Raw genomic sequence first — 27,593 nt, forward strand, 5'->3', positions numbered from 1 at the left:
GCGATGCTAAATGTTAACTTGCAGCAGGCAGTGGGAGAAATAGCTGAAGCCTTATTTGTGAAGACAAAAATATGCAACTAGTAAGAAGTAGCAGGGAGCCAAGGGAGGCGTTAAGAAACCTTGGAGTGGCCATTGCTCTCTTGGCCCAGGAGCTAGGGAACTTTACCCCACGAGGTGTCTTCTCTTTTGGCGGGCAGATGCCTGCTGCCCATCTTCAGACTGCTATTTTAGGCTGCTCTTGTCTTTAGCACTTCTTCCATCCTGCAGTCGCTTAGATTATCCCTTTCATAGATCGCTGGGCTGTTGCTCTCTCTTGAGTGATACTGGTAAGTTACCAACAGCAGCAGAGACAGTGGCAATACAGGCATGCAACTGAGAAGTACTCCTGTAAAGCAAAGTAGGTGAACAAGAAAACACCCCTTTTATACATGAAGAATTGTAACCACTTCTGACTTGCCAGTATGCAGAAGCCCTGCAAAACTTTATTAGTTGTCCCTGCTGAAGCATATAAAATTGTCAGAGAGCGCAGTCCCTTGCTAGTCAAGTTGTCCTAGTAAGTGAGTAGCTTCCCTTTTTCTAACTATTGCGTCTTCTTCCTTTTCGAAGTATTCATTCTTGGCTTTTAAAATCTGTTTAGACACCGTCAAATTGGTTTTGGATTTCAAAATTATATGTGTAAATGAGAAATGTACCTAGCACCCACTTTTGTAATTGAACAAAGCTTTTATTTCCAGAACCTGACTGCTACTCAGCGTGTGGGAGAAGCGTGCTCTGACAACTTGGGCTGTTTTTTGAGGACTTCTGTGATCTCACTGAAGGGTTTTAATATTAATTCATCACTAGTGTTATGGTTGTGTTTTGATGATAGTCACTTAGGAGATGGGTGTTAGGCAACCAGTTGAAAATTACTGTAAAGTGATTTTTTTTTTTTTAAGTGGTTCATACGTTCAACTTGAAATCCCAGAGCACATTAAAAGTGCTAATGCTCATTCTCCTGAAAGCAAGGTTTCTATGTATTTCTCAAATTAGCCCCCCTGCCCCCAGATCCCAGCTAATACGATATATGTAACTTAACCACTGATTTCTAACTGGGGATCATGCATTTATTAGCTTGATGTTGGCAGAAATTGATAATGGAGAAATAAAATATTACAGAGTTGCTGATAGGAGCAATTGTTTGCCTTTTGGGAGGATAGATGTATTGCATTATCAGAGATGTAATAGACTTCTAGATGGTTTTCTATGCAAATGCATGACTGTCAGCACAGCTGCCACATGTTCTGTGGAGAGTGAGAAGACAAGCGCCATGCCCATGAGATGTGTTGCCTTCTTGAAAAACATGGAGTGAATGAGACAGTGACCGAGAAGGCGAGGACTCAGTGAAACAGGAATGTTTTTATTGATGGATAACAGTTGTGTGACTCAGCATCTCAGTTGTGTGCTCAGTCATGAGCAGCTACCATGTTATAAATAGTTTAGCCATTTATCTGAGCAATGAGAATGGGTATGGAGATGTCAGGTAAGGGGCTCTGCAATGTTTTGCAAAGAAGCTTTGTCACCCCATCTTCTGCACTTGGAGCATTACTAGGGAAGATACAAAATCAGGATCAAGGGGAAGCCAGCTTGTGATTTCTGAAGTTCAGGGACAAACAACAGTGGAGTGTCTACGGGTGGTTTAAGGAGTTAGGTTATTTGGCATGCTAGTCTGTCTAGCTACAAGGCTCTCAGATTAAGTAGCTACTGTATGGTGCAGCAGAAATGGGAAATTAATGTAAATTACTGAATTAGTAGTTACCTGGATTTGAATTCACTCAAAGCTGCAAATGGCTAGGTAAAAAGAAGTAGGGGAGACTGGCTGGACAGTCTTCTGGCTCCAGTGAAATGCGAAGTTTGTGGTAAACACTGAAAATCTTCAGTCTAGTTCTCAAAACTGTAAAAATATTTCAGGGTGTGTTCTGTAGCCGTTTCATTTGTATCAGTTATCATAACAGGTGGTATGTCTTTTGTGAAATAACAGATGGACATTGCTTTTCTAACAAAGTATAAATGATTGGACTATACTGCCATCATAGGTTTGAAATAGAGGCGCTACATAGATCTCTATCTTGTAGATGTTCCTTGCATCACTGCTTTGTTGATGTATACTTCCTCCTTGCTTCTCAAATGAAACTCTGTCTTTAAACTTGTTTTAGTTGGCTTCAGCTCTGGAAAAAACGGCTTTTATAGTACTGCTCTGGACCTTACCAGTAACTTCGCTCCAGCTTTAATGCTGTTACTTCAGTCAGTGTTTTAGAAGGTGTGAGAGGAAGCTCAGTTTTGTCCTTGTTGTGAAGAATACATGGGGAAGGGGTGTGAGACATAAAAAATTAACTGTTCATCCTCACGTAAAGAAGTATGTCGTGGCCATATCAATAATGTAAAATTCCTAGATTATCAACAAGGGCTATTTGCGGACCAGGCTGATAGCATAGGGCTGACTCTCCTGGTTTAAATTAACTAAATTGAATTACATGTTTATTGTAGACAGAAAAAGTGATTTAGCCTGTTTCTTAGTAGAGCATCTTGATGTTGTGAAAAACTTCAGTAATCCCTCCTGTATGTGATGCTGCTTACAATCTTGAGATCCCTAAAGAATAGGGGAGTTTTTCCTTTTAAGCAGACAGATGTTGATGAAGTGGTTTTGTTTGGTTTTCTTGAGTGTTTTTTTTAATTTTGGTTTGGTTTTTTTACCTAATGCTTCAATTACTATTTACTAAAAAGATTATAGATACATAGAAATTCTTGTTTCATAGCATCTTCCATCCCTTCTAAAGAAAATCCATTTTAAATGGAGGTGTCAGGAAGAGTTACTAGACTACATACACCATTTAGCATTTAGTGTTACTAACACCTAACCGCTGCTTCTATAAATGCAGGTGCCTAGAAATGTAGGTATTTGATAATCAGAAAAATAAGTCTGATACCATTTATGATTTTGGATAAGTATAGATACTCTCTTTTTTGATAAGAGACTGTCAATATTGTCAAGTCTAAGGCTTAGAATTTGTTCAATAAAACGGTCACTTAGCCTGCCCCTAGAAAGTTACTTTATGGCCCCTAGAAAGCCACAAATCAAACACAGATGCAGTCTTCCCCAGAGGAAAAAAGACACACACCAAAAAAAAAAAATCTTAATTTTAAATAAATACTTCTAGGTTTTGGTAGCAACAGCTTTTGAATAAGTTGAGAGTACAGCCTGTGCTGTAACCCAAGCTTGCCATGAGAGGCATGGCTGACTAGTGAGGAGTGCCTTTGACATGGAAGATGGCAGCTGACTTACCTGGATGCTCCGAAGCAGGCAGGAACTCTTGATAATCCCGATGAACAAATCCGGTTGACAGCTGTTGCTATCGCTACTGCCTTGCAGACATCTCTTGATTAAGCTGGTCCCAGTATCTCTTGCTTAATTCTTCTCTTTTGGTTTTTGAGTAATTTGCAGAGCTGTGCAGAATGTGTTGGGTGCTATAGAGACATGATAGGTGCGGTTGGTATTAGGTCCTTCTGTTAGCATCCGTTACGCTGAGAAGTGAGACCCGGGTTTGAGGAAAATGTGAACAAAAGAGCCTCCTTAACAGTTTTTATAAACACCAGGTGGTAGAAGATCAGTCTATCAAGTTAAGTCTTCATGTATTTTAGAGTGATAGGACACTGAAGTTTGTCAAATAGAATTTTTTCCTCAACAAATCCTCCTCGTCCAAGCTTGGCACACTGGTATACAGTGTCCAAGGGGACCTGATTCTGATGACTGGCTTTTACTAAGGTGAGATGTTTCATCACTTGCTTTTGCTTTGAAGCTACAGTCTCAGTTGAGGACATAACGTACTTTTTTGAGGTGATCTTCTCTCTTGCTTTTATTTCAAGACTAAGTTCAGGGATTAGTGTTGTCTGAAAACACAGAGGTACGTGGATTTCAGCTGCTGAGCAAGGGCAGGAAAGGAAGAATCATGATCTTGCGTGTTTCAGATTTTTGGATGATGCTTTGTGATCAGATACAGTAACTTAAAAGGTGCTGTAAAAAGTTGGTCAGGAAAGCTCATTGCGGAGATTTTATCAGTGGCAGTAGGCAGTTCATCATCCCTTTCAAGTACTTATAAGTACTTATTACTTTCATATAGTATATATAATTGGAGGAACAAGGAGCTAGTTTTTATTGCTTTGCAAGCATCATTAATTAAACAGTTACCTGAGTCTCAGCTGTAGGTCCAAATAATATTTGCTTATACAGCATAAGCATTTCATCTGCCACTAATTCCTGCGAGTCCTAAATCAATTGATCTCTAGCAGAGCCTCATCCATGCTTTTTCCTCAGCTGTGCACTGTATTATTTGGTTCAGGTGATATAGGTCTTAGCAAGCTAACTTGGAAAGACAGGCCATCAGGATAGTCCTTGATGTACTAAGGATGCTATAATAATGCCATTTACTGTTTGCTTAAGTAAAACATAGTGTAGGGGTTCATGCTTTAGTGTTTTGACGGCTGTTGTATTCTGAATGAGGTTTTTTGTAGAGATAAAATAAATTTGGAAATGTTGTTTAGCACTGGAACTTTGAAGCTCTTTGTACCTGTTCTAATTTCTTTCTCTACATAGTTTGTAAGCAAAAGAATACTTTTTTAGCTGTTTGAGTTTTTTCACCTTTGAGTAGTAGGTTTTTGACCCTTGACAGAATGAAGATTTTCCTAGTAGTGTTTCTGCAATTCCCTGTAGCATAGATAATATGCTAGCTGTTGTAGGTCTTGTTCTGACAACCAGACTGTGAACACTAAATGAAATAGCTCTAAACTTGGCTGGTTATGCAAATCTGTATGGTAGCAGTCTTCATATAGTGCTCGATTAAGAGTCCTGAATTCTGTTGTTCTGGGATCTTTGCTACTTAAGTGTTTTTGCTTGTTTTTTTTTTTTTTTGTGAGCCATTTTATCAGTCAGACTTTCACTTTTCCAGGTGTTTACAAACACGAAATAAAGAAATTGCTAGTCCAACAAAGTTTGCAATCTAAACTCTTCCAAAGTTATCAAAATAGATCTTCCTATTTCTCACACTTGTAAAATAGTATTCTAATCTTTTAGTCAGCCTGCCCTTCTCTTTTAATTTGCTTGTTTTCCCTACTTAAACAGAAAACAAGCAAACCAAAAAAACAAAGTACAAAAAAGCTCTACATTAAATTTGAACCTCACAGAAGGTTTCTAGTGAGTAGAAATACATTTTTAGTTTTGTTGAGGGGAGGGCAATGTGGGAATGTATCGTTTTGTTTTGTTTTTTCATTTGTTTGTTTAAAAGGACTTGGAAACCTCTAGTCCTCTGTAGGTGGTGCAGCAAGATTGATAAGCTTGAAAGGTAAATTTAAATGGAATGGGAATCATTAGGAACAGTGAAGATTGTGCTTTCTGTTATAAAATTAAGAGATTGTGCTTTAATTAATTCTCTCTTTTTTTGAGAGAAGGTGGAGCTACCTACTGTGAAATTGAACCAGTTTCCAAGTTTGTTTTCAGATGAGTGAAAGTTTCTTTTCACATCTTATCCATGAATGCAGCACTGCTCTTGTATGTTCATCATCAGTCTGTGAAAAGCTTGTGGAGAATTGAAGGTAGCTCAAGAACTTTCCTGTTGGGTGTAAAAGATTTTGTGGTAGATGAAATGTCAGCTGCTTCTACTGCTTGCAATAGCTTGAATGACTATGGCTCTGGGTACTGGGTCAGTAATTATCTTTGACTTGCAAACTACTTCCAAGTTCTTAAAAATCTTGATCAGAAGGGGAGTGAGATTGCGTAGTTCTAAAACTTCAGATGACAAATTTTTCCCTAGAAGGCTTTTTTGGTTTGTTTGTTTGAACATAACTACGTTGGAGTAATTTTAGAAGTGTGTATCAATTAAGCAACACACTTAAAACCACCCCAGTTAGTTCTCTTCTTTGTGAAGAAGAAACTGGAGACCCATTGAAGTTTTGCACAAGAAAATTTGGTTCTCTTCCTTTGAATCTCCCTTGCTTTTATAGAGGAAAAGCATTCTAGCTCAGTCCTGCCTGGAAAGAAAAGCCACACTGCACACGGGGGTTGCACTCATCTGACAGTCCCCATTCCAATTTATAACTTCTGGCACCAATTGCTTATACTGTGTAGGTACCCTTTTTCCATGTCTAAGTGAACTTGAATGCAGCAGTTTGTTTACTCATATATCTTGTACCTTAGGACTTCCTTAGAACTTATCTTAGAACTTCCAAACAGTAGTTGTGGCAGGTCTTTTTGGTATATGTCCTGTATCTCAGCTGTCCCCCATATTCTGTGGGACATTATTGGACCTACTTAACTGTCCATGCAGTAAATGAAGGTTCCTGAAATCTATTTACTCCATGTACTCCGTTGTGTCCTGCAGTGTACTGTCTTCCTCCACACCCTGCCTCCCCAACCCTTTTTCTTTACGGTGGACTTTCAGTTAGTGAAATAATTTAACACTTCTTTTAAATAGGCTATTGCATATGATAATATACATAATTAGACTGTTACTACAGGTCTTTTTTCTAACAAAGTTAAGATTTGTAAAATCCAATAGACCATGTGTGATTTAATTTAAAATACTTTATAAAACATTGATGTTACCTTTTTCTGAAAAAGGTAATTTGTAATCCTTTCCCAATGTAATATATAATTATTTTTTCTTTGCTGAAGGGTTCAAGACAGTGTGCTTAAGTGTATTGGGCAAAAATTATCCTCAATACTGGAAGCTGAGTAAGGGCTTAAGTTCAAATGTAGGATGATTCATCTTGCCACATGTAAAGAGCGTAAGGGAGAACTACCATTTTGTTCCACAGTCCTGAAATATGTTCTCTTTAGTTCTGTGAAAACTCTGGCTTTTCACTTTGGATGTATAAGGTGTATTTATCTTCATAGAAATGAGTGTGGATATGTGGTTCCTGTACAAGCACAGACTGTGATCTACCAGTATTTATGAAGAACACATGTACAGGAAAATGACTCTTAAGTACAAGTCATAAATTGAAATGATTATAGAATATGCGTGGACAAATATACCATGTGTGGTATCGGTAGACTGTAATTTCATCAAGTGGTTTTTCAGACTTCATAAACTATGAATGAAACATGATTGTATTGGCCTTATAGCAGGTAAAGTAAAATATAGGGTCTGGCTACTTTAAAGCGCTCATAATTCTATAGCTGGAAATAGCCTTTTGGGATACGATTAAGTCTTAAAACCTGCCTGTGATTAAAAAAATACATTTCAGTGAAAATCACATGTTCAGAAACCCTGGGAAACATTTGAGTATCCACCTCATGAATTTTTACAATTCCCAGCTTTCTGGGTGTAAACACCACGAGCTACTTTCAGTAAAAGGAAGAGAAAAGGCTCCGTTTTACTTTCGGCTTCGTCACCCCTCCGATTATTTTGTTGTTCACGACGCTTTTTTGTGATTGGGACCTTTGTGCGGGGCTTTGTTTACTTCAGGGGACGTGACAAACTGGGGAGGCTCCGGCCTGAGGCCGCTGTGTGGCGGTTGCATGCGGCGGCCATGCGCGCCCGGCCTGGCCCTGCGCACACCCTCCCGCTCGCCGCGGCGACCTCTGCCCTTTTGTATCCTGTGACACTCAGCCTGTCTTTGTGCTCAAGTTTATTCATGATGGATACGTTTCCCTCCCAATCGCATATGCCGGGAGCCCGGCGGAGCGAACAGATAAATTATTTTCAGCTGCGGGCCTGGCAGGCCTGGGCTGGGGGAGGAGGGCGGCGGAGCCGGGAGAGGGGCCTGCTGGAGCGGGGCCCCTCCGCACCACAGCCAGCCGGACGGGGCGCAGCCTCCCACTCCCCCTGGAATATGAAAGGGGATGACTCTCGGCCTCTCAGATCCTTTTTAAATGCAAAAGAATGTAGGAAATTGCCAGATCAGTTGGTTAATCAGTGACAACTGCAGTAGGTGCACAAAAAGCACGGCCCTTAACAAGAGTAATCAGTTGCGCGGGGTGTTTTTTCAGCGCCTCAGCGGGTCGCCGCTGGCCCCACCTCTTGAATCCCCGGGCCGGTTTAGTGTCAGCTTTATAAGAGAATGTAATTGCTGGGAGATTTCTCGGTGACTGATGGCAACAATATAAGTCTTCTCCCTGACACCACCTCCCCCTCGGCCCTGCCTCGGCTTTTTGTTCGCCGGGCCGTCGCACAGCCGCGGATCAGGTCGGCAGCTGGCACCGGGCGAGGGCCGGCGGGAGCGCCCGGCGTGCCCTCGGCACCGGCGGCTGCGGAGCGGCCCCGGCCCGCCGGCACCGAACGTTACACGGGCTGTACGGGCCGTGCTCGTGATGTCCGAACCTCGCTTAGGGCTACGGTGAACGTGTTGCGGGTTCCCCTTTATGGAGCCGTTCGCAAGGTAACACCGCTATCAAGTATTTTTAAAAGTATTCCTGAAATATTTTTGTGACTGCGATTGTTTCCCTTACTTATCTAGGACTATTTTTAGATGAACCTCCTCCTCCTCGCATCTGTATTTTAAACTTACGTTGGGAGAGAGGGTGGTCGTATGACCAAAAAAGGCCTCTTAAAATTCCAGGCTACATAACACTAAAACTGAAGTGTTTCTGGCTTAGGCTTGTCTCCCCTCTTCCCACCTCGTGTTTGTAATGTACTTAAATGTAAAAAACTTTTTTTTTTTAATTCCTCTGGTTACCTCATTAAAAATCTCCAAGTACGTACTTCTAATAAATGGCTATAAACTTTCCCCTTTTTCTTCTGGACTGGAAAGAAAAGGCTTGCTGAGGCTTCTTGTTTAACGTTATAGGGGCTGACTTAAAATTAGCAGTGCCCCATGTTAGGAGAAGAGTTTGCAGCCCAACTGGTATGGTGAATGCAGAAGTCACTTGCAACGGAGCGTATGATGTAACAACGAGGCTTGGTGGGTTTGCATCAGAGTACTCCTATGTGATGCTGTTGTGGTCTCGTATCAGAGTTCCTGTGAACTTGAATGACGTAGGATATTGTTTCCAAATGTGTGGCACAGGCTGCACTCTAGCTGGTCACTCCTACATCAGCTGCTTGACAGCAACAAGCTGCCAAATATTCGAAGGCTGCTGTGCCCTCAGTTGCCTCTGTAAAAGCCTGTTCTTTGCCAAAGTACATGATGCGTTAAGGAAATAAAATGTGATCTGGTCTCTACTGAAATATTGTATGGGGAACTTACAATTTCATGGATTTCTTGCCCAGTGTTGAAGGTGAATAGCATTCCTGGTGTTTAGCTGACTGCACATATGCAAAAATTGTGACTTTTGAGGAAAGGCAGGTGAGGTTTTCATGCATACCACATGCCCCCAATTCTTAGTTTAACAAGAGATATTGACTGCCTTAAATTTGCCACTGCAAATTTCTGTAAGGATGTGTTTCTGTGAAGAACTAACTGAATTCTACTCAGATGTGAAATCAAACTTTTCACAAATGCTTATACCGTATTTGCTGCCTCTTCCCACTGAAGGCAGAATATTCCTGAAGTGTGTGAGGTCATTCTTTTCATCCTTGCAAGTCCTGTCTCCTTTTCCTGGGGTGGGGGGGTGGGTGGGGGAGAGATTCCTGGCATCCTTTGATCTGATACGAACTATACAGACTTAACTTTTAACACAGCTGTACTGTGTGAAGTGTATACTAGGAAAGCATTCTATATAAAGAAAAACAAAACAAAGTGTCCTTAGGCATTCAGATAACGAAGTTTCTTTGGAAGTTACAGTCAGAAATCATGTTGCAATCATTTTACAGATCTGCTCTTCTATTTTGGCTATTCTGTATGCAGGAGGAATGTACCATGCATGAAGAGTTGTCTGTGACAGCAATGAGAGCTAAGCATTAAACACGCAGGAGACTAGGCGTGCTTCCCATGGGCACGGATGGCCACTTGCATAAGTGTCCTGGCATCAGCAGTGCTGTTTACTCAGTAGGTAAATGACCTGAAAGGTAGAAGTCTCATCAGCCATCTTCCCCAATTTGAATGTCTTGGCATGACTTTTCCTATGATGTCAGGGTGTTACGTGTGTTTATGAAGTTTTTGGTGAATGTTTTCCTCCAGCTTTGTTCATAAAATAAGAACGTGACTTTAATTGCTGTCATCTGTGTCATCTACTTCCATGTGGCAAATGCTTAAATTACTACCCCTAACAGCCAGCAGGAGCTTAGCAGTTTTGAAAAGCAGTTTAAATATGCAATGTTTAAATGCAGATTTAGTAGCCTAATGTTGAATCCTACATTTTGAAGCTCCAGTCTCAAAATGACCTTTGGCATGGCGTTGGTTTTTAGCATGAGAGATCTTTTTAGTCTAGTTCTTCAAAATAGCATGGTATTTGCAGTGCTTATTGTATTGTGTTGTAGGTGCATAGTTCCAGTAACTGTTTTGTTTGTGTCTGTCAAGTACTTCAGAGTTTTGTCCGAGATGTCAACTGATAGCTGTAAAAATATCTGCTCTGCATGACAGATCTCACTTCAAAGCTTGAAGCAGTCAGTATTAGCTGCCTTATCACGTTCTGTTTATTCAGTTTACTTGCTGCAAGGCCATCAAGAAATGCTGCTAAACTTCTTGAAGAGAAGGATCAATAGTTGAATCGAAGAACCTGTGGAGTTACAAAAAGTTCTTCTGAATGGCAAAATGTGAGGATGGTGTTGTGGAGGGCACGTGCATCTGAGTGCTGCTCTTGCTGCTTCCTGATCTTGAGTGCTGGGATCTGCTACTTTGGGAGCAAGACTAACAAAGTTCAGGTTTTAGTGTTTGCAGCCCTAGATGGGGTTATACGTATGCAGCAGCCAGTCATGTTCCACTCATAAAAATGGGAAGCTGCCCAAGGCTACTGAGTCCATGTAGCTCTGAAATACTAAGTTCAGCTATGGTTAACTACTACTTAAATTTGAGGTCTAGGTGTTTAGGACTAGAATGTTGCAGACTGGAGTAAATGTAAGCTTTGTCTGTTGAGACAACAGGGTTGTTAAGCAATTAACTGTGTCCTGGTAGTTGGGATCATACCATTGCTTTGAACAGAAGTAGGTTGTCTAGGCAGTCTTAAGGAAATATATTGACTGCTTGAGTTCATTCTCGTTGATATGGAATCCTTCATGTTCAGGAACAGAAAAGCTATAGAATTTTGTAGCAGAATCTGCATAGTTTGGTTAAGATTATTTTAAAAAAATAATTCACTATCTCTTCATACATTCACACTTTTATTCAGCAATCTGCCTTTCTAAGGCCTGGAAAATAGTCGTTGCTTTGTGAATGTCTGTTGGTTTTAAGTTATGGGATAGTAGAGAAGAAGATGCACAGATATATATTTTTAAACTACTTAATCAAAAAAATACTTTAAACAGAGCTTAACATGGTCAATCTTGCTGTTAGTTGTCTGCTTTCATGGGGAAGTGAACAGTGGTGCTTAGTGAATTCATCATCTTGGGTAGAATTACTGCTTGATGCAGGTCCTACCTTTGTTTGTGTGGGACTTTTTTTTTTTTTTTTGGATGACCCTTGGAGATTTAAGCAGAAAAATTGTTACTTGTAGTGAAAGAAGCAAAGAAAAGATTGCAACTTACAGAAAGGCTGTGACTCTCATGACTTGCTTATCTAGAAGGCATCTATCCTGTTAGCGTAGAAAGTTGAGAGCTTACAAGGTAATTCCAATCTGGACAGTTTTCTTACCAAAAAGTTGGTTAATTCATTTTGATCGGGCTTTAGCTGCTACTGTCTTTCATTCAACATGTGCTGTTAGCCATATATCACATCACAGGTGTGACTTTTATTTGGGGAAGTAGAATAAGGTTTGTGAGAGCACAACTTCTGACTGTAAAGGGCTGTGATCATTAAATTTAAGGCTAAACTTAAACTACAGTTTCAAGACATCTTCTCAAACACGTTCTCATGCTGTGTTTCAAACCTAATAGCTTTAGTATCAACAGCTCAAACATGAAATCAATTCACACTTCAAATAAAAATGGAGAGCTAAAATCATAAATAGTGGCAAACAGTGGTTTTGTTCTTAATTTAGATGATAGATTTGTTTGCATACAAACTGCATCATAAACTTAGAGGTTACTTTTCTTTTTAAAGAGCATGTGCTCAGGAAGCCAGGCGAGTGCTAGGTTCCATAGCACATCTCTTTCATTGTAAGGGACAGTCCCTAGCCCAAACCTGCAAATTGGGATGGAGTCAGCTGGGCAGAATTAAAGTGTGTTTTATTAAAAAACACCCTTACCATTTCCTAACTTGGTTTTCTGGGTATGGTAGCAGGTCCTAACTACTGTTAGCCAATGTTGACTGTTACTGGTGGGTGACTCTCACTTGAATTTTATTGGAAGCCTGTCAGCTGATGAACAGTAAGGGAAGCAGTGTGATTCAAATGTGTGCCTGATGCTCGTAACCTTGTTTCTGGAGACGCTCTGTTAGCTTGTCTGTAACAGATAGCAAAAAGAATAATTCTGTGTAGATTTCAGTTATTTTTATTGCAAAGTTTCATTAGTGCTTCAGGAGAGTAGAGCATGCTTGTCTTCAAAAATGATTCTTTTAGTAGGCATGATTTATATAATAAAATGAGTGAAAATTCTTACCTGTTTGTAATTCTGTGGCTGTAAATAGGTTAGCTGATGGGCAAGATCCAGTACTTGGCTAAAGTTTGATATTGCCTAGATTACGTCGGTGGTTGGGAGGTAACAGTGTCTGTGCACGATGCTTTATAGCATTTCCAAGCAAAGATACTGTCCGTTAGATGGCAACTCTCAGTACACACTGATGTCCAGCTTTGCCAGCTCCCAATGGCAGCGTGCATCAGCAGAGGTAGCAGTGTCGGAAGTCCTCGAGCAATCTTAAATCACTGGAGGGATCTTCACCACGGCAGAGTGGTCTTCTCTGGAGCAGTCTAATACCGAAAGCTTGTTCTGGTGAAGGAGGCTCCTTCTCACCTTGTTGGAACTTCCTTCTGCTGTGCTTTAATAAACTGATTGAGGTGGTAAATAGTACAGATGGCTTCTGCTTAATAAAGAAAACAAAATCAAAAGAAATAGATATTAGCAATATGAAGATGGCTCATAGGAATTTACCCCCAAGTGGTTTAAAAATATAAGTGTTACTATCCCAGCTGAGCACTAAAGAGATTTAAGAGTGTGGTTTTAAAGGTGACATTCAAATGCTATTTTAAGAGGAGTGATAAATGCTTGTGTGTTTCCTCTTGCCCTCTACTTCATGCTGTAGAAGGTCCTCTTGACAATGGCTACAAGAAGTGTAATAAATATGCTGATGTTTTCTCCCTAAAACTTGTCTGGGACAAATTGCCTTCAGTTAAAATAGTCTGGCCTGGCATTTTGCATCCAAAGTGACCGAAAACATCCCTCCTCCGTAACAAAATGCGAGATGTGAAAGTACAAACTTCTAAACCTTCTTTTCTTTGATCACTGATTAAGGGCAAGTTGGTATCTGCAAGTACAGTCGCTACTAAATTACAACAGAGATGCAAAACTAGTTGTTTTTATTTGCTACATGGGCTTCCTTGACTATCATCTTAAAGTTTATTTTGAGATACAAGTCGTAGCATTTGAAATTCTGATCTTACGAAGGAAAGATAGCATTAGACTAACTTTGTTCAAAATAAACAGATGCAAACAAAATCTTTCAAGTTGTTGTGGGGAGAGGATGGGGGACACATTTCAGAACATGCCAGTCTTCCATGTGAAAAACCTAAATGGGAACTTTTCTGAACCTACTCTGTTACTGTGTGTTGCTTTTTTTCTTTTTTCCCAAGTCCAAGTGTGTACCTTGTTAAGTTAGCATTTTATTATTTAAATTCTTTTGCCATTACTAATTCTTCTGAATGAGTTTTCAAGATTGTAATTCTAGAGAGAACAAAACTTCAGTGTGGTCTTCTAAAGTGCTGTAGTTGCAGTTAGTAGCATGGTTGCCTGAAGGTGAATAATGAACTCCCATGGTAGTGCTCCCTGTCATCATTGTGAGAGAAATTAGGATATGGATTGAGATATCTACCCCGTCATAGAATGAAGCTTTTGAATTTAATTTTCTTACAAAAACTGAGCATATAGTTTTACTTAAATTGGAAGAAGCGTCACTTCTTTTAGTTTACAACTTCATTAAATGAAGATAAATTGTTTCTTAAAAAAAAAAAAAATTTAAAAAAAAATTTTTTTTCGGCTTCCTAACTGTTAAGTCTTGGCGTTTGGTATATTTTAGAGGGTCACCTGTGTGCATTTGAAAAAATCTGTTGTCCCTGTAACTAACTTTAGTCTGTCATAGGACTTGGTGCTTCTGCTTGCTCATCTGATTACGCAGCTCAAGGGAATAAGGTTAAGGACATGGTGTTGGTAACTAGAGCGTTTTCAGGGCTTTAGTTCGGCAGATGGGCTGCTTGGCTATATTCATACATCTGCCTACCTGCTGTGGCAGCTGCTGCTGCTGCATGTTGTGTTCTTTTGTTCTGTTCCACCCAAGAAAGGAGCACTAGGAAGTACAGTGAATGGATTAATTTAAGGTTAAGGCTAGTGTTTTGCTTGCTTCCTAACTCTATATCATAATAAAGCTTCTGATAAAGCTAATGAATCCTTCATAAAGTGAAACAGATTTAAAGAAGTATTTTGGGGGCTGAAACTAGCTAGCATTGTCTAAAAAAAAAAAATCAAGTGTGCTTTCTTTATATTGCCCGATGTTATTTATTTCAATATCTTCCTCTCTTTCTCCCCCTTCCCCTGCTTTTTCTAGGAGCAGTAACCAGACTTTGCCTGACACTGCGTGGTCCAAAAGAATTAAGGAAATATGGAATGACATGAAGGAGATTAGTTGAGGATTAAAGGCTTTGAGGACAAAACACCTCGCCGAGGTGAAGCACAGACTAGCATTCTAGTTGTAGCTCCAAGGAGCTGTGTGCTGAAAAAAGATGGCAGATCCAGGAATGATGAGTCTGTTTGGAGAAGATGGGAATATTTTCAGTGAAGGGTTGGAAGGTCTTGGAGAATGTGGATATCCTGAAAATACAGTAAATCCTATGGGGCAGCAAATGCCCATGGATCAAGGATTTCCCTCTTTACAGTCATCTCTTCATCATCCCCCTGCAAATCAAAATCAAGCCAAGCTGACCCATTTTGATCATTATAATCAATACGAACAGCAGAAAATGCACCTGATGGATCAGCCGAACAGGATGATAAGCAATGCCCCTGGGAATGGTATAGCATCTCCTCATTCACAGTATCACAACCCTCCAGTTCCTCAGGTTCCTCACGGCAGTGGTGCTGGTGGTCAGATGGGAGTCTATCCCAGCATGCAGAACGAAAGGCACGGGCAACCCTTCGTAGACAGTGGCTCCATGTGGGGACCACGGGCAGTTCAAGTGCCAGACCAGATAAGAGCACCATACCAGCAGCAACAGCAGCAGCAACCGCAACCGACGCAGCCGCCCCAGGCACCCTCCGGACCCCCTGGGCAGGGCCATCCTCAGCACATGCAGCAGATGGGAAACTACATGGCTCGTGGTGATTTTTCAATGCAGCAGCATGGTCAGCCGCAACAGCAGAGGATGAACCAGTTTTCTCAAGGCCAAGAAGGCCTCAATCAGGGAAACCCTTTCATTGCCACCTCAGGACCTGGCCACTTGTCTCATGTGCCCCAGCAGAATCCCAGTATGGCACCTTCTTTGCGACACTCAGTCCAGCAATTTCACCACCATCCCCCCACTGCTCTCCATGGAGAATCAGTAGCCCACAGTCCCAGATTCTCCCCTAATCCTCCCCAGCAGGGTGCTGTTAGGCCGCAAACACTTAATTTTAGTTCTCGGAGCCAGACGGTACCCTCACCTACTATAAACAACTCAGGGCAGTATTCTCGATATCCTTACAGTAACCTTAATCAGGGATTAGTTAATAATACAGGGATGAATCAGAATTTAGGCCTTACAAATAACACTCCAATGAATCAATCTGTACCAAGATACCCAAATGCTGTCGGATTTCCATCAAACAGTGGTCAAGGACTAATGCACCAGCAACCCATCCACCCTAGTGGCTCACTTAACCAAATGAACACGCAAACTATGCACCCTTCACAGCCTCAGGGAACTTATGCCTCTCCACCTCCCATGTCACCTATGAAAGCAATGAGTAATCCAGCAGGTACACCTCCTCCACAGGTTAGACCTGGTAGTGCTGGAATACCAATGGAAGTTGGCAGTTATCCAAATATACCCCATCCTCAGCCGTCACACCAGCCCCCTGGTGCCATGGGAATTGGACAAAGGAATATGGGCCCCCGAAACATGCAACAGAATCGTCCGTTTATGGGTATGTCTTCAACACCACGGGAGATGGGTGGGCACATGAGACCAAATGGTTGTCCAGGTGTTGGCCTTGCGGATCCACAAGCAATACAAGAGCGACTAATATCTGGCCAGCAGCTTCCTAGTCAACAGCAGTCTTTTCAACAGCAAATGCCAACCTGTCCTCCCATGCAGCCTCATCCAGGGATACATCATCAGTCTTCACCACCCCCGCATCCTCATCATCAGCCTTGGGCACAGCTTCACCAGTCACCACAAAACACACCACAAAAAGTGCCTGTCCTTCAGGTAAGCTACTTCCAATGAGTAGAAAATGTTTTAAATTACTGTAAATGCGTTCCAGGATACACAAGATCTATGGTTTCAGAATAGTGGCTCCTGTTTGATTCCCCTGTTTGTTACTGTTTATGTGGCTTGCTTGGTGCACAGAAGCTGAAGGTAAAATGAGGTTCAGGTAGCTTGCTGATGTCCTTACAGTAATTTTTACAGGATAACATTACGGATAGACCAAAATATGATACAGCAACAGGACAAGCTGAATACCTGCTTTTTTTCATGTTTGTTCCTTTGAGGGGAAAATGGAAAGCATGTGTGAGAATTGTCATTTAAACTATTAATTTTTGTATTTGCAACTTGGAGAAAGAAGTCTGTGTTAATAATGGGTTTGTTTTGGCCAAACCATGGGTTTTCTTTAAATCTTAAGGGAACGTTTTGTGGTTTCAAGTTAAAGCTGAAATTTTTACATGTGAAAAAATTTCCAGGATTAACTTCTTCAGCACTAAGTAATGCAACTGAGAAGTGATGGGGCAACAGTTTATGGAAGGAGAAGACCGCAGATGTGAATCATAGTCTGAAATCAAATTTTCTGAGGCTTAAGTGAAATCTCTAATAGAATAGAAGTTTTATTTTACTGAGTTTCTGATCTGCCGGGTTTTGATGAAAATGTATTGCTTCCATGTCATTTTTCAATTAAAAGCTAAAAACAGTAAAACATCTTGATCCTCTGTAGCTTAGCAGGTTTGACTACATGCTAGTATGTTAAGCTTGAGCTGAAAAAGCGCCTTCTGGGATCTTCACGTTTGCCATTGCTTGCCTCTGGCTCTGAGTCATCATTCAAGAGGTTTTGGTACTGAATGAATAGGTGGTCAAGATATCAGAGGTTTAATTTAATTTTTTTTTTTAAAACCAGTCAGTAATTAATGCCAAGTAGCTCTGCCCATAAATATTTGGAGACAATTGTTGGAATGCAGTCATAATGATACGATGCTACAATAAGCTTAATAAATCATAAAAACAGCTGTCCTAGCCAGTGTCCCAGGCCTGTGCGGAAAGCAGCTGCTCAGCAGTCCCCTCCGCTGCTGCCTGCCGGCTGCTTCTGTTAGCTGCTCCGCACAGCGTGAGGTGGGTCTGGGAATCAGATGTATGCGCTGCAGAGAGGCAGCTGACAAGGAGTGGTAGATGGAGCAGCTCAGCAGCTGGGAGAGGCTTCCACATTCCCTGTGGAAGAGAGGAGGGGGGAGTGCTGGGAGGGATATCGGGGACTAAGCTGGGCAAAGGGAAGGGAACACTCTCTTTCTGGGATGGAGGAGGAAGCTCTCCTCTTGAAGGGGCAAAAAATATCTTCCAGACAGTCTTTCTCTCCCCTGCCCCCCTCAAAATTGGTGTGAAATTTTATACCTGTGTTGGCCCTTCCTCTCCCCCCACTTCCACACACAGGCTTTGTTTGGAGAACCTAAATTACAGTTCTCACGCGCACGTGGAATTGTGTGTTCCTTCTTGAGAAAGCAGCTCTTGACAGTATGCCTTGTGTTATAGACTGTGCAAGTAAGCAGGATGAAAAAGGAGAGAACTCAAGACTGTATGAAAAAAACTGAAGAGAATGAGCAGATATTTGGAAAGGGGGTAGTGACAGTATGGAGAAATCAGTACAGAAAGAACGGGGGTCAGAAAAAGTAGTAGAAGATCTGGTTTTTACCCTGAAGATGAGGGCTGACACATCTAGCAGAAAAAACTTGAAAGAAAATTGTAGAAATGGTAACGTAAGACTTCTAAGACAGTAAAGGAACAAAAACCAGTGCCACTGGGATCTTTCACAACTAGTGATGGTGGGGTTGTGGGAAGGGAAGACTTAAGATGGACTTTCCCTAAAGCTGTGGTGTTCTTCACCAGCATTAATTCCTTGTTTTCATCCAGTAAACGTGTTTTTGGCAGCAAGAGATGGTTTGGGAGGAGAAGGTTTACTTGTAGAATGGACAGGCTTGTTAAACGTTCTTGGGACATTAATTTCCCTTTAATCAGTGAAGAGGTAAAACGCAGGCAGTTCAACCCTTAAATGAGCTATGCAACCTATTACGAAGTTCTGAACTACAGATGAATAGCTTGAACAAAGGTAAGTGCTGAAACCAAATAATTAGAGGAAAACCACATGATAACTCAAGTTACTTGATTAAAATCAGTAATTCAAACAGTTGTAGCTAGCCAAGTAACTTCTCTGTTAGCCTACTTCTGTGAAGTTTTTATTTGGTGAAAGTTATTGTTAACATACCTTCCCATTAAGTAATTAGTTTGAGACCTGACTGTAGTAATGAAACTCTTGACAGGCAGGCTTTTCCCCCTTGAAAACTGTTTGACTTGAACAATATTTATTTCATCCAGCGAAAACTCAGCTCCTCCCCACCCCCTGGGGAAAAATGCAGATGTGCAAAACCCCTGCTCTTAAGACTGAGTACAGAATTTGTAGCTCTCCTGTCTGTGTCGTGGTTTTCCCTTCGTGTCAGTTGGCAGAAAAAGTGTTCACTGAAGAACAGTTATTTAAATGACTGGTTTGTTTTTATTTGTATAAAATGAATCAACAAAATGAATATAGTCAGTGAAATGGGAATCACTATGTACTTTTAAATCATCAGAAGCCGTCTTAGTAATTATTTTTCAGTGATTTGCAGCTAGCCTTATCATGGGAAGGCTGTAATACTTGTGGTTAACCAAATTACTGTTTTGTTTTTAGATATGTTGGAAGGAAAGTGAAGTTCTTTTGCTTTTAACTTGAAAGAAATCACTGTGTCGATTCTAGGGCTCGTTATTTCTTTTTTGTGTGCAAAACTGCACATTATTTCAGCTGGGAGAAAGAGCTGGTGATTGACAATTCAGCTGGTTTAGATTAATAGCTGAAAACTAGACATGGTTTTTAGGACCTTGGTAGCAGTGAGTTGCTGGCTTCAATGGAGTTTGATAGATTCATAAGAACCACCGCAGCATCAGGACATTCAGTCAGCGTGCTTGGTTTTTCAGATGTTCTTCACCAAAGGCTTTTGGAAGAGCTTGGTGGCTGTGGGGTGGGGAGGCAGGTTCTGCTGTGGCCGGGTAATCAGCCAAGGTGCAAAGCAGAGGGTAGGAGTCGCTTGCTTGTTTTCACAGTAGAGGCATCTATGTTGGGCTTGTGAGCTCATGCTCTCCAACATGCTCATAAATGATCTGGAAAAGAGTGAAAAGTCAGATGGCAAAGTATACATACTCAAAGCCGAGTGCCAAGTGCGGACGTGGTGAAGAGCCTAACCATAATGAAACTAAATGATTAGAAATACAACAGGAATGTCAATCGCTTGTGCATAAGCTGTGTGAGTCCAGGCATGGCCAGGAGAGGTTTAGATTGGATATTAGGAAAAAATTCTTCACTTAAAGGGTTGTCAAGCATTGGAACAGGCTGCCCAGGGAAGTGGTTGAGTCACCATTCCTGGAGGTATTGAAAAGATGTGTAGATGTGGTGCTTAGGGACATGGACTTGATGATCTTTAAAGGTCTTTTCCAACCTAAATGATTCTATGGTGCCTGGGTAGTGAAATGGCAGGCAAAACCCTCTCCTTAGGAATAGGGTCTTGGTGTTAGATGGCTATCTGAAAATGTGCAGTGACAGCCAAAGAAATAAAACGGTAGGAATTGTTATGGAAGTAGTAGAGAGCAAAACAAAGATTGTTATCGTGTTGGTACATGTATGCATGGTATGCTGATGTGGCAAGTGCTATGCGCTCTTGGTCCCTTCTTTAGGCCTCAGAAAATACAGCAGTACTTGAAAAAGCACAGAGGGAGGTGATTTAGGGGGGAAGGGAAGGAGAAAGATGGTGAAAGCCTCTAAAACTGTAAGTAATATGGGTGCATGAAGAAGCTGAATGTGAAACAAGGGTTGTTGTCACCTATTTTTGTCTCCTTGAATTCTTTTAAGGTATTCAGCAAATTATGAGGTGGTGAGCTCAGAACCACACATTAAGATGCTGATCTTTCGGATGTTGTGCAGAAAAATGCATCATCATTTGGTAAACATGAGGGCACCACATTTGGCTCAGCAGATCTGTGCGGTAAATAAGTGGCTGAGAGTTTGTTATTGGCATGCATGTACTTTGTGCGTGTCTGGTTCTTGTACTCTTCCACAGACTTTATCAGAGAGGGGATATCAGGTTAGACAGGCTTCTGGGGGTCTAATGCTATGCAGTTGCTCTTACATATCATTATTTTCAGAGAATCTTGTTAGTGATAGAGCAAGTGTAGGAGTTTTCTCTGGCAAGAATAGGCTATCCTGGGTGTGTTATACAGAACTTCTTATTTACCCACAGCTACTGTGTGGGCTGAAGTTTTGAGTCCTGTTTGTTAATCATGTTCCACAAATGTGATCTACATTATTTGTAGTCAAACATAGGAATATTTAAGTGACAAACAGTTATGGTATAGCCTCCATGCTCGACTGAATGGTAGAGCTCAACAGTGGACACCAACAGTGTTGAAGGATGCTGGGTTGCAGTGTCCAGCTTCTTGTGGAGAGGGAATTCATTTTGTGTGTGTCACCGGTTCACTGCCAGGTTTACTCTGCTGGCCTTACTATCTGTGGGCATGTGACTTGCTTTAAATCATAACTCATAGCTGTGTTTGGTATGAACACATTCTTTTGAAATTTCCTGCCCTCCCTTGCAGGGGAAGAGGCAGGGAAAGTCCTGCTGAGTTGCCAGCTGGGTCACCCCTGTCACTGGCCCTTCCTGCATTTTCAAACCCTGTGTTGCTGCCTCAGTTTAATTTATACTTGGATATACCTGAATGGAGAGGGATATTAATGAAAACTATTATCAGCTGGAGTGGTTTGACGCAATATCCTAACCCAGCAGAGAGCGCATGTTAAGTCCGTTGCTGCTGGCACACTAAAATGAAGTTTACTTTCTCCTGGGTATTTAATTGTTTTACTGCCTAAGAGTAGTAAGAAGAGACTGACTTCTTACTTACCTCCTTACCGTCGTCACAAAACCAGTTATCTTACAATGTGTGTCCTATAATTTTATGTAGTAAGAAATGTTATCATTTCAGATGGTTAGGATTTTTCCCATAAATTAATATTCATAAGCAGTGTCCCACAGCTCCAGAGAGAACTGTTAGCTTTTTGATCCCTTGAGTGTTTAGCATTTTTACTATTTTCCTGTCAATAAGTAGAACAAATTTTTTAAAAACTTAAAAACATTATTGGATACTTTATGTTTTGATACAGAGGCTATTTCATGTGACTGCTAGCTGGTCTTTTGGGGTACCGTATGTGCTGCATGTTCAGCAAAATCTCATGGCTGCCTCTGGAAATTCTAGTTTCCCTTTTCAAGTGTTTATAGAGCAGCAAACTAGTCTATGTTGGCAAGATTGTTGAAGGTGCTAGACTAAATGGAATTAAAAAAACCACTAATACTGAACCTTGATTGATTACAATTCTGTATTGTTTCTATATATAAATATGCATATGTATGTGTGTAGTTATGTAAAATATATGTAAAAAACCTAGGCCATATCAGAAGTTGTGAAGAATGATGAAGGAAAAGCTGAGAAGAAAATCTGTCATATTCATCTAAAAGTAAAGGCTGATAATAGTAATTTTTTCTTAAAAGTTTACAGGCTTCTACTGTATTTTGTTGAGGCTCTGAAGAACTCCTGTATTTGAGCAATGTAATTAACTATAATTTTCCAAATAAAAGACAAGTAGACTGTTAAAGCTACGTTTGGTTAAAAGTATTGAAGTTGTTTCACCTCTGTGGAGTAGAATAGTCTGTTATGCTGATAACCTGATCCATCCGTGAGCTAGTTCACATGCAGGTCTCTCAAAGGATATAATAATTAAGATGAAATACTTTGTCCAACAAAAGTCCATGTTCTAAAACTCAGATGTATTCCAGTCTAACAGTTAATATTAACATTTGCAAAGGTTTATTTCCTCCTCACCCTTGAGAAGTCTATATGTACTTTTGTAAATAAGGGGTTGCAGTGAATAGGCCTCTGGGCCAAAGATTTGTAGTTTTGAGGTGGTTTTGGTATGGATTTTTTGGTCTCTTTTTACTGTTGAGGAGGTACAAGCAACTTCAAAAATACTTCTTTCCTCAGGTGCCATGATTTGACTGTGATGAAAATAATTTGTGCCATTAAATTATCTACTCTGGAGTTTTGGGTAAAGCCAGTTTGCAGCATTAGCATAAAAATACAAGTCTGCATCAGCATACTGATATTGTAGACTTAAGAGTTACCAGACTTGTTCTTCAGCGTGAATATGTTGAAAGTTTCTATGATATGTTGGTGACCTGAATGGGCTTTTTCTTGAAATCATTAGTATTAGCTGAGGAATCACCTAACTGGAAATATTTTTAAATTTATTATGCTGTTCGGTACTTCAGTACAGTATTCTTTCCTGCTGATGGCTGCTTCCACTGGGATTTGGCAATCGTCTTATTTTCCCATGGCTGAACACATTCTCCTATTTCATATTTATTTGAACAAATTTAAATCTGTTGTTTCAGAGAAGCTTTTTCTCATGAGTGAAAACTGATAGTCTAATACAAACCCTCATGTCTGTATCATCAGCAGCCTACATAACTTACAAGGGTGGAAAATTGGGGCAAATGAGAAAAGAAATGCTTCATTTTTTTATTATTATTATTTTTTTAACATGTAGTTTTTTATTTCTTTAAATACAGTGGCAATCTTAATAAGGAACAAGTTGCAGGCAAAGTAATAATTTCCTGCCTTTTTATTATGGATCCTCCTCCTGGTCTTCCATCCTGCTCTTTCATGTGGAATTCAAGGCATCCATTTGTTTTAAACTAATCTGCCTTTGCTTGTATCTTGAATGCAAGTGTCACAATCTTGTGTAAGTGTCCTCTCTTTTTTTCCTCTGGGGAGAGTAAATGTCTCAGTTCCCACTGTGATGGGACATCATCACTTTGAAGTTCGATTTTTAACTTTGGTCTGTAGAGGTTGTTTTCTCCCTCAGTTCAGTGAGCCTGTGCTTTTCAATTTGAATTTTCAGATTTGAGTTATAATGAAAGAACTGATAGCCAAACAATTATGAAGCCAAAATACTGGAATGGTATTTTTAAAAAGGGATGTTCTTACCTGAACAATGTATCAGATGGATGTATGTACCCCTCCCGTTCCTTTCTTTATTCTCTTTGAGAGCTTTCCTTTCTAAGTATCAATGTTCTTTTAATTGTATGGAGAGAGATATATATTATTACAGGTGATAATGTGTTCTGAATTTTGGGAACAAATTGCTTGTTTTTTTCTTTAGAGATATCATCTATAAATATTTGGTACCTTATTTTGTCAACAGAGTTGTAAGGTTTGGTAGCTAAGGAGTGAGATTAATACCCTTGACTTTTCACGGTGATTAAAGCATCTCTTTGTACAGATCTTTTGAAAAATTCCCCAAGTTTGCAGGTGTGGTTTAAAGACGGTGAGGCAGCTTCTCAGGAGCTGGTGGGAGCAGAGGAGCAAGCGTGGGCAGGAAGTGGTGATCAGGGAGGGGGCAGTGAAAGGCTGAGCTGAGCTGATGGAGCAGTGCTGAGCAGTAGGATCAGAGAGGAAATGGCCAACATCTGTGTTTAAAATGGGGACAGAGAAGTTCAGGAAGTCACCCTACCTCTCCTGTGCCAGCTACGAGTCACCTGCCTCTTGAACCCTTGCCAGAGGCAGCCATTTGGCACAATGGTGCCTGTTACTGCTCTGCACGCTGCTTCAGGGTGCACCTTTGTGTTACCATGCTGTGGGCAGACAGTCTGCTGCCAGCTTCCCAGCATAGTTGTGTGAACTCAGTAACTCTCAATATCTAATCTGCTTTAAAAAAAAAAAAAATCCATGCAAATAAAGGTGGCTGAGGTCTGGGATACAGAACCTTAGCTCCTTCCTTGCGTCAGCACACCTGATCATTTGGTGAACTGGCTTATCTGGCCAGCTCGCTTCTGGCCAGGTCACGTTCCCGGCATCTCTTCAGTGTGTGAGCACAAGATCACCCAAGCTGCTGGTGTGGGAATGGGAATGCTTGGTGAGGGAAGATGGGGACTGCCTCTTCCTGTGGCAGTGAGCTTTCAGGCCCTCTATACCCTTACACAGCTCAAGTTTCTGTAGCACTTGCTCTCAGTAACTGGTTCTTGAGTCCACCCTCAAATTTTGATAAATTAAAACTTCCATTAGAAGTCAAAAGCTTTGTCTTGTTTTATTGAATTAGTGACAAACAGGTCACATTCCAACTTCTCCCAATCTTTTTTTAACTCTCACCTTCTGTTCCTCTTTTCACACAAATACAAATGACTGATTTGATTTCAGAGGTGTGTTTTCTTTTTTAGAAAAGAAGCACTTTTTTCCTCTTCCAACTGAAGTGTTTGCAGCTATTTTGTTATTGAAGAGATGAAAGAACATGCCCTCTCTAGCAGAGAGCTTGGCACAATTTCATTAGATGTGCATTCTGCATTGAAATGAGGGAAGATGCCTCCAGTATCTGTCAATTAATTGTTTTCCTTGAGCACTGAATGAGATTTTTTTTTTTCTTCAACATAGAGAATCGTTTAAAAGTATGAAAAGTTAGAAATAAAACTTAGATTAATTGCTTAGTCTTCTTCATGAGGAAACAGAACTGAGAGATAGGATGGCTTAGTGATCTGAGTGTGGTTTTGATTCATGAACTCTGGAATCAGCATTCTTTCTGATTTTACTGACCTTGATATATCACCTATTTAGTTAGCATCTTCTCAGTTACTGGACAAGGTTGGTAATAGCATTGCCCCTGTTTATGAAGAGGAACATACAGATGACAGGCATAAAGATTGTTATTTATACAACCCCCAAATTCATAAAACTCCGGATTCCAATTCTTACTCAGATACCTGTTACTCTAAAACATGCCATCTCCCTGCTCTCCTTGTCACTCCTTCCAGTATTGCTCTTGCTTAAGGGTGCAGCTCAGGAGGACTGAGATGACCACCAGTCTTAATAGTTCAAAGCAGGAAATCCCACTTCTTGTGTAGGAATTTGGTAACTGTAGAGGTTAATCAGAGAGTAGTGCAGTTACACAAGATGTGGAAGAAAACAAGTGGCATCTCTCTCTGATCTTCCACTGGGAAGTTGCAAGTATTTTTGGGAAGTTGCAAGTATTTGTCTTCAAGAGTGCAACACTTATTCTTCAGTATACAGCACCAAATGTATCTTTGCTATATTTATATAACATGTTGTAGGGAGTGCCAAACACTTATTTAAGTTTCATCTTTCACTTTTTTATATTTTGTTAAATATAAACTCCTGTTATTTTAATCAGAGAGGGAATTTTTGTATGTAATACAAGAGTTCCTGAAAGGAATGTATACCCACCTACAATAGACTTCTTTCTTAAAACAGACTGAATAATTTAATCAGTTTAATCAGAAAAACATTAGTCAATTTTAATTGTGCTAATTAAATTGTGTTTTATTATGTCTCTAACTCCTGCAACCAAAAGAACATAATGACCACAGTAACTGAGAAGTTAATACTTCTATAGATTTTTGCATTCAGTGTTGCTGTAAGAAAAGAGGACTCATAACAAATTTCCTAATACCTAGTAGTCAATATGAACTCTGTTTTTTCCACTCTCCTTTTACATCTCCTTTCTCTCCAGATGGCCCTCCATCCACTTGCATTCTGGTACTTCCTATCTTTTTTGGCCCTGCAAGACTCTGATAACTGTGATAATACTGTAATTTTCCTTACATGTGAGCGCTGAATGATATGAAGTTCTTTGCTTTATTTTTGGAAGAAATCTTTCTGTACCAGCCAATTGTTGCTAAATATAGTGGGAAGCTTATAATATACAGCGCATGTTTGAATTTAAAGTGACACCTTACCATAAAAAGTTGACCTCACCGTTTACTTGTACAACTGTATATGAAATATATAGTCATGAAAACTAGTCTAAAACTTTGGACTTTATAGTTGTTATTCATATCTCACTCAGTTTGCTAGTAGGATATTGCAAATGTTTACCCTGCGGCAAGCATCATCAGTTGCGAACATATAGGGATAAATGCCTACAATACTGGGAGACTACTTAGTTCTTAAGTCTTTCTCTCTGCTAGCCTCCTTTGAAATATTTCAGGAAAACTGGTTGGAAACCAGATAATTATGTAACTAAGGCGTTCGACTGGGATTCAGGGAGCCTTTGCTATCTGACATAGGTTGCTTGTTAACCATTTGTTTCGTATTTGTGTTGCCAGTGTTGCTGTCGGGTGTGCTTGAGAGGTGCTCTGCAGCAGGGGCGAGCAGGGGAGGGCAGAGCAGTTCTGCAATTCCCTGCCGCGCTGTACAGCAACACCTAGAAATGTATCTCAGAAACTGTTACTGGCAATGTGGGGTAAGTCATAAAAGGTCACTTCAGACACAGCTCTCCAGTTATAATATAATATTACATCATAAAACAAAATTTAGACCTAATATTGCTGTAGGCACGTCTGATTTAAGATTTGTGTATAGGGATTTTTACATTTTACTGTAGGTTGTGTAAAGAACGTCTGGAGCTAGGATACTAAAGGTTTCTGTACTAAAGATAAGGTATTTAATGTTTCATAGAACAATGTTAATCAAACTGGTTGGAGAACTAAAGTATGATTTGGACATTATAATTAAGAGTTGTCTCAATTGCTACTGCTAAATGAGGTGTTTGTCCACAGAAAAGGAAGTGTGGAGTTTTGGGTTGTTTTTTTTCTTTCTTTCTTTTTCCCCCCCTTCCCTCCAGTTCTAATGACACTTTCTGATTTAATTGTTAGTTTAGTTCAATTACTAGAGGGGCTGGGAAAGGCCTACCTGTGACATGTCATAAATACATATTAGATAACATATTTAAAGGGTTTTTTCATTTGTTGCTGTGACTAAAGAACTAGAGCTTGAGAAGTACCTTGGGCTCTTTGACATAAGTGGATCTTGGGCAGCATATATAACATCAAAGGATTTTTAA

The 27,593-nt window shown here is 40.4% G+C and overlaps 1 protein-coding gene across 7 annotated transcripts in view; it reads left to right on the forward strand.

Annotated features, from left to right (window-relative positions):
- The window catches only part of CHD7 (chromodomain helicase DNA binding protein 7), a 137,815-nt gene that overhangs the window by 27,259 nt on the left and 82,963 nt on the right, over positions 1-27,593 (forward strand). For 6 of the 7 annotated variants that reach the window (XR_012774476.1, XM_075494714.1, XM_075494710.1 and 3 more), the window contains one exon: positions 14,758-16,615. The exons of the other annotated variant lie outside the window; for it this stretch is intronic. Coding sequence is in view for 5 of the 6 variants with exons in the window: in XM_075494714.1 (XP_075350829.1) it covers positions 14,933-16,615 (1,683 nt within the window). In the remaining variant the exon portion in view is untranslated. The remainder of the gene's footprint in view (positions 1-14,757; positions 16,616-27,593) is intronic. 7 annotated transcript variants of the gene reach the window in all.

The sequence above is a fragment of the Mycteria americana genome, chromosome 2, assembly GCF_035582795.1.
Source record: "Mycteria americana isolate JAX WOST 10 ecotype Jacksonville Zoo and Gardens chromosome 2, USCA_MyAme_1.0, whole genome shotgun sequence".
NCBI classification, from domain to species: Eukaryota; Metazoa; Chordata; class Aves; order Ciconiiformes; family Ciconiidae; genus Mycteria; species Mycteria americana.